The sequence below is a fragment of the Brachyhypopomus gauderio genome, chromosome 6 (genome assembly GCF_052324685.1).
Source record: "Brachyhypopomus gauderio isolate BG-103 chromosome 6, BGAUD_0.2, whole genome shotgun sequence".
NCBI classification, from domain to species: Eukaryota; Metazoa; Chordata; class Actinopteri; order Gymnotiformes; family Hypopomidae; genus Brachyhypopomus; species Brachyhypopomus gauderio.
In genome coordinates this window covers 7,548,530-7,558,962 of record NC_135216.1, presented here as the reverse complement: position 1 = coordinate 7,558,962, position 10,433 = coordinate 7,548,530, and the positions used below count along the sequence as shown (strand labels likewise).

General features: G+C 46.5%; 2 protein-coding genes across 3 annotated transcripts; one reads left to right on the top strand and one right to left on the bottom strand.

Moving 5' to 3' along the window:
- The first annotated feature begins 249 nt into the window (after window positions 1–249).
- Window positions 250–5,949, top strand: LOC143516671 (zinc finger and BTB domain-containing protein 12-like). 2 transcript variants are annotated; one of them, XM_077008421.1, is made up of 5 exons: window positions 250–478; window positions 1,650–1,855; window positions 1,960–2,154; window positions 2,285–2,485; window positions 2,803–5,949. In XM_077008421.1, exons 2-5 carry the CDS (start codon window positions 1,652–1,654, stop codon window positions 3,811–3,813), a joined length of 1,611 nt encoding a protein of 536 aa, XP_076864536.1. In that variant the 5' UTR covers window positions 250–478; window positions 1,650–1,651; the 3' UTR covers window positions 3,814–5,949. The 2 variants fall into 2 exon arrangements, with proteins under 2 accessions (XP_076864536.1, XP_076864535.1); XM_077008420.1 differs by having other exon boundaries at window positions 1,957–2,154.
- A 136-nt stretch (window positions 5,950–6,085) lies between these two features.
- On the bottom strand, window positions 6,086–9,846 carry nelfe (negative elongation factor complex member E). Its single transcript, XM_077008419.1, has 11 exons — window positions 9,707–9,846; window positions 9,389–9,473; window positions 9,120–9,189; window positions 8,495–8,640; window positions 8,305–8,379; window positions 8,141–8,178; window positions 7,795–8,036; window positions 7,486–7,630; window positions 7,017–7,071; window positions 6,709–6,811; window positions 6,086–6,594 (listed from the first exon to the last, which is right to left on the bottom strand). The coding sequence occupies exons 2-11, from the start codon at window positions 9,461–9,463 to the stop codon at window positions 6,521–6,523; spliced, it is 1,023 nt and encodes a 340-aa protein (XP_076864534.1). The 5' UTR covers window positions 9,464–9,473; window positions 9,707–9,846; the 3' UTR covers window positions 6,086–6,520.
- Window positions 9,847–10,433: the final 587 nt, after the last annotated feature.

The window sequence follows — 10,433 nt, the reverse complement described above, 5'->3', positions numbered from 1 at the left end:
CAAAATCTAGCTCATCTTTAATATCAAAACCTGTTATAACAACATTCTTATGATTTTAAGTACGAGTTTATATGGATCTAGTTCACAAACTAAGTGAGAAACCGCTTACCCCGAGGAACAGAAAGAAATACAAGAGCAAAGAGAAACACACAGAGCCCGTCTGAGCCTCCCGCAGCGCTACGTCATGATTTAGACATGCGCACTGTGGGGGGAACAGGAGGGACTGAATTTACCGTAACACCTGTTTAAAACCAACCGAATTTACAAACGCGCCTGCTCCGCTGTCCGAGGCACAGGTCGGAAGTTACATGCCGGCCACCGTAGTACGGGCTACTTTTATGGAGAAGTAAACATTAGCCAGCTAGCTACCTAGCTAACCTGTGTAAACTTACAAGTAAGAAAAAGAAAAAAGCTCACACCGCGACGTTTATGTGTTCATGTTATGTAGGCCTCGGCCGCTTGTGACAAAACATTAAAGGTAAGTTTTAACGGGGGGAATTCATGAGAAAGTGAGGCGAGAACTGGCTGACCGCAGGTTAGCTTTAGCTAGCCTAGCTAACTAGCTACGTGTGGAGACAAAAGATGCGGGCCGGCTGCCTGTCGCGGTGCCTTAAAAGGCTCGTCGGGGCGGTTTTGTGTGATATATCTGACATGTAGTGCCGTAGCTGGCTGTAGTGCTCGGTTCTGTCCCATTTTAAACCGTGTTTCTCCGTCGAGGCTCATGTTCGTATGGTTCTGGGCCGTAATATGTGTAAGGCTGCCTAGTCTGGGTCTGTGGAAACGGTGCCACAGAGGAGTGTGTCCGGTCCGGTCCAACAGGACTCGACTATGTTGGTTCACGATAAGTAAAGCCTCAGATCTCCTCACACAGTTCGCCATTACCTGATGCACACACTCTCACGTAAGTGGGGTTTTCATTCTAGACAGGACTGGTGCTGTTCGGTGTGTTGTGTCTGGTGGGACACTTGTTGCGATAGTCACTGTTGGTAGACAAAATGACATTAAGCACATTTGCTGGCATGTTGAGTGGGATGGATGAAGTCGTTTTGGGACTTGATGTAAGTCAGCTGTTTTAAACAGTCTATTTATTACACCTAAACAGTAATTAGGACCTCCCTATGGGCCATGATGTATTTCCACCATGTATGTCATTAGAATGGTGAATCTCCATGTCTAGTATTTGAAGCAGTGGTATTCACATCAAAGTCCAGGAACAAACATGCCAGCCTCTCTTTACCGAGCAGTCAGGGCTGACAAGGAATTGGCCAATCGGTCTCATTAATCATTTATGGCATTACATTTATGGTATAACTATAAGGGATTACAAAATCCTGGACCGGATATGGATTCGATGTCCAGATTTTAATACCACTGCTTTAAGGTGACAGAAAAGGTGTGAGGATCCATCATCTTTATGATGATGATGCAATTAAAGTGGTATCTCATCACTCTGCTTGTATTTCCTACTGTGACCAAAATTCAGAAGAGAATCGATCATTTTAAGGCCATGCAGCCTTTGCCAATTTTGAAATAATGTGGTTTAGATTCATGCGCTATTCCGACTGCCCGTCCACAACCAACGTTTTGAGCTTGGAGTGGTAGCAGTGCTGTCCGGTCGGGTATCTGATGCGCACCCCTGTGTCCTGCAGAGATGGACGAGGTGTGCTTCCGCCTGCCTGGCCACGGCGATGCCGCCCTGAGGAGCATGACCTGTCTGCGGGACCAGCTGCACTTCTGCGACATCACCATCACGGCAGGGGGCCGGCAGATGTTCCGGGGACATAAAGTAGTGCTGGCGGCCTCCTCCGCCTTCCTCAGGGACCAGTTCCTGCTGAACCCGTCTGCGGAGTTGCAGGTATGAACCGTGATACTTGTAGTCATGCTGGGAGTAGGAATGGTGATTTTCACAGTTTTGATCTTTCACACTTTTGGTTAATACTTTCGTGTTCTGTCCAGCAGGTGTCAGTGTTGCACAGCTCAACAGTCATACGGGACCTCCTGCAGTCCTGTTACACCGGCATCTTACGGTTTAGTGCCAAAGAGATTGTAAATTACCTGACTGCAGCCAGCTACCTCCAAATGGAGCATGTGGTGGAGAAATGCCGGGGAGCACTTAGCAACTACCTGCAGCCCAGGAACCACAGTCCAGCAGGAGTGAGTGTGAACCACCTAACACACTCGTTACGGCTAGCGTTTACACCAGCATGGGCGTATAACTGAACAAATAACTCAGCGTTGTGCTTTCATAACCTATTCTGTTCATTAACACTTTGCACTTACTCAGACTTTGAAAACCGAGGACACCCAGTCCATGCCGGTGATTGTCAGTGGAAGCGCACATAGTCTGGACTCTGTGTCGCCCCCTTCTGACCATACGTCGTCGCTGCAGCCTCACAGCTCTGAGGAGGAGGCTCAGGTGTCTGGTGATGAACGCCCTGTTACCCAGCAGAGAGATGAGGACGATGATGATTTGTCCATACATCAGGTACGTATCCGTTTCCTTTGTTCTTTATGTAGTCATAGACACTGACAACTCGCCTTATTAGGAGTACCTACATTAACCGGCCACATTATTTTTCTTGTATGTCCATATTATATGTGTACATTAAGAGACTGTAGCACATCTGATGTCATGCTTAATTTGTCATTCACCTTTTACCTTCTTGACAGTTTATTACTAGTATACAACTATGTGTTACACTTTAAAATCATGACAAAGTGAGAATGCTTGTTGATATTTCTTTAGAATCATCTCTGTGTATCCAATGTTTTGTAATAATCACTGCTTTCACTTTGTTACAGGTTAGAGCATCAGACTGTTCCGGATATATTCAGGAGGAAGAAGCCAGGAACGATTTTACTGTGTTTCAGGTGCACGTAAAGGAGGACCACCAAGACCCAGGAGATGGTGCTGGTATCCCAGAGGAGGCCAGAGAGACGGTGGAAGTGTTGGACACGCAGGAGGAGGAGCTGGGCAGGGACGAAGACGGGGCCGCAGGGAGCAGCCAGAGGGGCGGGCAGCGTCCGTGGAGGCGGAGACACGGGGAGCCCAAGGGCGGCCGAGGGCGGGGCTTCAAACACAGGAAACGCTACACCTTCCGCGAGCGACGGCCTCTGGGTAATTTCCAGCAAGCTTGGCGCTTTCCGACCTCCGACGAGATCATGGGTAATTTCCCCACGGACATGGGGACGGACTACCTGTCCGCCCCGACTCTTGTCGACGGCACGCTGCGGGTGGAGTACCGGGGCGCCGAAGGCCAGGGGAACGTTCCGGGCTCGGACTGCGGCCCGGCCCACTTCGGCCTGGACGCCCCCGGCGGCGTGGACGACATGGGGGTGGTGGCGGTGCCCGCGGACGAGGAGGCCCGCGGCGACGACTCGGTGGCCGTGGTGGGCTCCACGTCGTGCGTGACCGGCACGGTGGCGTGCGAGCACTGCGGCCTGGCCTTCTCCTCCGTGCAGGCCCTGGCCGCGCACTCTCGGGCCACCCACCTGCTCTACGTCTGCCCCTGCTGCGGGAAACACTTCAGCCACTCCAGCAACCTGAGCCGCCACATGGCCGTCCACCGGGCCACCAAGCTGCACAGCTGCCCGCTCTGCCACAAGACCTTCACCCAGAAGTCCACGCTGTGCGACCACATGAACATGCACAGCGGCGCCCGGCCGCACGTCTGCGCCTTCTGCCACGTCTGCTTCGCCCACAAGCCCGCTCTACGGCGCCACCTGAAGGAGCAGCACGGGAAGACCACCGCCCAGAACTACCTGGAGATCCAGAGGGAGAGCGGCGCCGTGGCCGGGGGCGGAGGCGTTTAAGACCGGCCGGGGCCCATCGTGAGGCAAGACGGGTAGGTGGAGCTAGCGGAGGCCTCGTTGAGCGTCTGAGGGTTGTCGTGCTCGTCCTGGATGGAGTCCGCACCCGGGACCGATCACTGGGGGGCTCGTTATCACAGGCTTTTGTGATTTTGCTTTCGCACAGTTCCGTCCGAGCTACGGATTGATTGTGCGATTCCATCCGTCCGCTGCTTTTTATCGTTTCCCTCGGATACTCTCGAGCGCCGAAGAGCTGCGTTTTCCGGACACGCGGTACTTCACCACACGTGACGAGGGTAGTGATGCGCAGTAGGTCGAAGCGGTCACGTGACGTGCCAAATCGCACAAACTCTCACGTGGCGTCGGCGTCGCTTCCACACACGCAGTGGCCCGCATCAGACGTCATCAAACTCTTGACCAGCGATCTGAGCAGGACCTTCACCACACTCTTCCTGGGCCTGAAAACGGTTTACACACTTGACCAAACCCACAGAAAATGGTCCTGGGTACAGGAAATACACCCACACCCCCACCCCTGACTGGGGTTCTTAGGACATTCTGCTTACACAGTGCCCCTGGGTAGCCAGTGGTTCACTTCATATCAAGGGGTACCATGATTCTCACATGTAACAGTGATGCAGTAATTACGTAGTAATACGTAGGCTTGGTGTCGTGCATCAGTTCGTGTTTAGATATGAGGAGAAAGTGGTTTGATTGTTCTAGAATCAAATTATCTGGTGTGCTCTGGTTTCTTATTCCGATTCTTGGTTCACTATCAAGTTGGTTACATTTCATAGGAAACGGTTTCATTAAATATAAAGACAATGACAAAACTGATGGAAATATGAGGATTTGCCATCAGGGTACAGAAATGTTAGCTAATGATAATTCAAAAAGGATCATTACACTGCTTCAGATTCAGAACATTTAGCTTCAGAATGCATGACATATTTTTCACAATAATGTAGCTGATTAGCTAGTTTTTTAGTTTTGTTTTCCTAAAAGTGAAGTCAACTGCAAGGACGGTTTAAGCTCCCAAACCTTCCTGGCTGTGATGACTTCAGGAAGGCTGCCGTTAACGTCAAAGTTTTTTTTAGATCTCGTGTACATTATACTGCGATGATGTTTTCTACACTTGGCTAGTTAGAATGGAACCTGACATGATTACTGCTTTGAGGAACCATTAGTGAAATTCATATCAGTACATTTCAGATGATGCAGTCCCCTCCAATAAAGCTGTACATCCATGTAATTGATGTGCGGGCTTTTCATGTATGTTCAGTTGCAATACTTTATAACCATAGGCTGTGCTGGATGTATTTTTTTTTTTCAGTTTTTTGGACAATTTATGAAAAAGGCACAAACCGGTGTATCGGGTCAGGGTTCGTACAAGTTCAGGATTAACAAGAGCCTTGCTAGTCCTGCCCCGGTCTACAGGACGATCATTGGCAGAGTTAGTGTCCACAGTGACGGGCAGTACTCGCACACAGCCAGCCTAAGCTAGGCTAAAGCCCACATGCTACCAGGATCTGGCCAAAGTGAGATGGGCGGTGAGTTAATGACTCACTCATCCTTCTCGTTATTTTACGAGAAGTTGGTTACAGACTTCTGAATATCTGTGCCTCATTAATAAATATGTAAGAAATCACTGTGCTGACAGACTGGTGTGGGAGAATGATATAAACGAGAACCGGACCTGCCAGACCAGTTACTGTCCGTCTACTGCATTTATTCTACTTGGCAGGTCAGTCGACCCAGTTAATAATATTGTAATCGTGGATTCATGTTACATGTTTTTAGATCAATGTGTTTCAAATGTTGCGTGTTTTGAGCTCAAGCATGTTCTGACCTATGATGCATTAAAAACACACCATTTCAACAGATTAATTTCCCTTTCTGCAATCAAAACTCTATAGTTCTACAAGTTTGTCTCTGAAAGATTTTCCTCTCCTGGCGTGCCTCCATATCAGAGCAGCTTGTGGTTTAAGCAGTGAAGATTAAAGTAGCTGCTTGTGATCCTGCTTGGCTGGGATGTAGTTTTACAGGTCATGAATATTTCTGCTCCCTCTGCACTTGTGATGTAGTTCATTTTTGACACCTTTTAAAGTAGTTACATTTTTGATGAAATAAAGTGGCCTAATCAAACATTCGCAGTGCTTTGTAGCATACTGTTGCTGTGACATTCTGCATGTTGAGCCCGTTTTGTGTTTGTGAAATTATTGCTGAAAATAGTCACAGGATTTAAAACGTAAAAACCTTGAGACTAAAGTTTTAAATATCTGCTTTAATTTGAGAATATTTACATCTGTATTCGGCAAAAACCGCTTATGAAAAGATGTTATTCTTAATACATAGCCACAAAAAACAAAATCAGTGCCCAGTTACCCTCGGGATCTACTGTAAGCTGTCCCATAAGAACCCTGCTGAAACATGGAGCAGACCCTCTACAGAGACACATACACGCCTCCTCTCGGTGTGGAACAGACCAAAAAAGGGATACTAAATGAGACACCAAAGAACATTTTACTACACCATATTTCATGAAAAATTGCCATTTTAAATACATCTCCTAAGGAATCGCGAGAAGGGGTAAAGGTTCAACAATGTTATGATTCACTTGAAAAATATGGTCCCCAACCACAAAAATAACCTTCATCGCTAATGCTGAGAAACGGTTCTTTTCCGTCTAGTGTGCCCGGCAAGAGAGCCGTCAGATGAAGTCCTCACTGTAGACGACTTGATTGCGCTTGTCCCGGTAGGAGCCCTTGGCACTGTTCTGGACAGCTGCAAAATTGGTAAAATACAGAAAGGGAGAACAGGAAACAGTAAGTTTGTCTGAAAGGCTTTTACCAAAGCCAGAAGACTTGTGGATTCCTGGTGCTCAAAGCTGCCACTCACCCAGAGAGGCCCAGACACTCTTGCCTGTAGCGGCGTCCAGCATGGGCTGCTTCCTGGCGATGCTCACCTTAATGGTGACGTCGCCCACCGCGATGCCGTTCAGCTGAAAGCACGTGTTCACACAGTATTAGAGAAGACTCGCCTTGAAAAACAATCACAGAACTAAACGTTTCAACCTTATCGAGGTTTAGTGAAATTGCGAACACTACTAATGCCGAATGAAGAACGTGGCTCTACGGATCTGAATGGTGGTTAATGGATTTATGAACTTCATGGAGACCGAACCTGCTGAGATCTGGGGAACTAACCTCTTGTACAGCCTGATCTGCTGACTCCATCTTCTCAAACGTGACAAAGGCACAGCTTGGAGAAGAAAACATGGGGAAGTGAGGGAGCTGGGAGGTGTCCCTACATTCAACACACGTTAGCTAAGCCTAGGTGACTTTACTGCATAAATACTCAGAAATCACACCACATGGGGACCAGCTATCAACTGGTGAGAACATCTACAATGGAGATCTTGGATGCATGTGCTGGTCAAACTTGCTTCTAGTTTGTAAACCTATTTTGTAGACCTATTAAGAATATCAAATATAAAATATAAATACATATGCCCATTAAAACTCGTAAGATAATACTGCCACGTTCGGTGTAACTGACATGGGGTGTCAAAGTTTTTAGGACACCTCTGCTGTAGGCCGTTCCCAAACAGACATGATAATCAGTGTATTAGTGAATGTTAGCATATACATCCCCAAGCTATCAGATTGATCATACTTGCGGGGCGAATCCATGGACAGGTCGATTATGTTGCCATGTTGAGAGAAAGCCGAACGCAAGCTGTCCTCCACTAGTCCCGCGCCGTACACGTACACCGTGTTGCCCTTCCGAACATTCCGCCGCTCCGGGTACGAGTCCGAGCCTGCACAGCCACCACAGATGAGGAAGATCAAGATCACTCTGAGCAAACGCCAACATCAGCAGTTGTGCCTATACAGCTAAAAACAACACTAGAAACAAGGTTTCAGAAATACACCATTATGTACATTTATGTATGACTGACTTCTAAATTATTGAGGCATTTACGTCTAAAGGGTCCATCTCTCTCTCGGTCTCGCTCTCTGTCACGGCTTCGGTCCCGATCCCGCTCCCTGTCCCGCCCTCGGTCCCGATCCCGCTCACGTTCACGATCCCGCTCACGTTCCCGTTCTCGGTCTCGATCTCTGTCTCTTTCCAGCTCTCTCTCTCTCTCACGCTCAAAGTCACGGCTGGACGGCACTCCACCACTGTCATCGTCATCACGAGAGCGGTCTCCCGGGGTGACAAAACTACAGCAGCAGGAAGTTTGTTTATTTATATATATAAAAAACAATGACACACACCCAAATGACTAAACTTTGCACTGGCCTCTTTCAGGTTTCATTGAACTTACCTTTCATACAGAGACTTTCTATGCGCCCTTTTAGCAGACTGCAAAAAGAGAAAGAAACCACTTGACGAGTAATTTATGTTAATGAGTTTTTATGGATCCTGGTGTCTGATTTATAAGATACTGCTGCTTAACCATCTGCCCTTGCAGTCCTGTGGTAACTTTACCTCTGGAAGCTCCTCATCTGTGGAAACGCTCCTCTGAAACGGCAAGAATGCTAGAGCAGGACCTTTGTCTGGATCCTGTGGGTCAATTAAATATATATTAATTGATGTAGTATTGTAGTAGTGTTAACATGGGGACTGATTTTAAAATGATCGAGAATGCCTTCGTTGTAAAGACAATGGGATTTCTTACCTTTAACTTGCCCTCAAGTGTTCTAGAACGCTTGAACCCAGAGTTCTTGTTCTCTGACTTGATGGCACTTATTGCACCAGACTTGATGAGCATCTTGGCCTGCTCGGTGGCCGTCGCTGTGTCCACCACAGGCTGATCCGACAGGGCTTGTGAGAAACAGATCACAGCAAAACCCCCCTCATCAAAAAACAAGATATTTTAATTATCCAGCTTCAACTGATCAAATTTATGCAACTTCCAGTTTTGAAAATAGCAGGTGATGGAATATTTCTCCATGGCAGCATGTGAGACTAATACAGCAATTAGTGGCAAAACCCAATGAATCAGGAAGAGGAACAAGTTTGCTGGCAAAGAAAAAGATACCACATTTAATTTAACAAATAGATGAAACACTACATTCCTACAAATTAGGTTTTGCTTCTGAGATTTGATTACAAGCATACTGGGTTAGAACAAAACAACGGGCCAACTCATGGGTCCTGATTAATGGGTTAAGAAACACCATACTAGCAGTTTCAATTCAACATATTACAAAAATGCACAGTGCTTTATACAATGTGCATATTAAAGTCCACAATGTTGTTTAGGGCTGTGTGAGCCAATGGTAAACAGATGTGCAACTCACTGCGTTTCAGGCCAGTCTGGCTCGTCTGGCTGTTTGAGCTCTGCTTCTTGAGGGCCAAAAGGGCCTTTTTCTACCATCACAGGAGACATGAAAACATCATGGAACAACGGGTTTCATTATATTAGATTCTGCCCACATTCAACAGCAGGACGATATCATAGGAGTGTAGCAATGTTGGGACGATGAGTGTGTGAACATCACAGCCAGGTACATCACATTATGCAGCATTAATACAAGACACCTTCATTACAATCCAGGGCTCTTTCTACCTTTTTCTTTAACTTGGCGTATTTCTTCTGCAGCGTCTCTTCCTCCTCCGTTAATGAGCTCGGAAATACCGCCATCGTAGTCAAACTGCATGAAAGATGATATATATTTTTATCAGATAATTCACATTATTTATTTACTTAATGTCAACATGTAATGTAAACGTAGCTTAGCCAGCTAGCATGTTGGTGTCGCTATGGTCAGGCAGCTCGCTAATGACTTTACTTGGACGCAATTCTAAACCTAAACGCTCGTCATCATCATTATTCAACTTAGCTGTTGATACCGACGTGCTGCGCAAATGTATCTACACAACTTACTTGGCAAAAAAACGACTTTTGTTGTGCTAAAGCTCTCCGAGAGGCAGCCTGCAAATGATGCACTCGGCGCCCACATGTGACGTCACACGCGTCGTCATCTTCCGGTGCCTCAGGTGAACAGTGGAGCTGCCACAACCCACACCGGCCCAGAGAACACGTGTGGTGCTGAGTTACGAGTCCTCGGCAGAATCCGACCCCCCCCCCCCCCCACATATTGCTACATATTACATTAGAGGGTATAATTTAGGGAGGCATTGTGTTGGCATCACCAAATTATACTCCCCTTATTAAAATAACTAACTATAAAATAACTATTCAACTAATGCTGTTGAATGTAGATGTGTGTGCTTTATATGGATTAGCCTACACACCAGTCAATGCTACACACCTAGATAAGTCACCAAAAAAACGTTAACCAGACATTTCAGTCCTGTCCTGTGAGTACTGTGATTATAACTTAATACATTGAAAACTCTAATTTTGTAATTAGACATAATTAGGGAAAATTTGGCAAATATCTTATTAGAAATGTTATAAATCATGTTGTCAGTAAGATATATAAGATGTAAGGTTGTCAGTAATACGAGGAACAAAGTTATACTACTAAGTAACGGTCAGAACGTGAAACCCCACGTAAAAACACACATAATTGGGAAGTGTGATTTTTATAAGCTAATTTAAGTAACAATAAATCCTGGGCAACGGTTTTGGATTTGTTTTAGTTTGT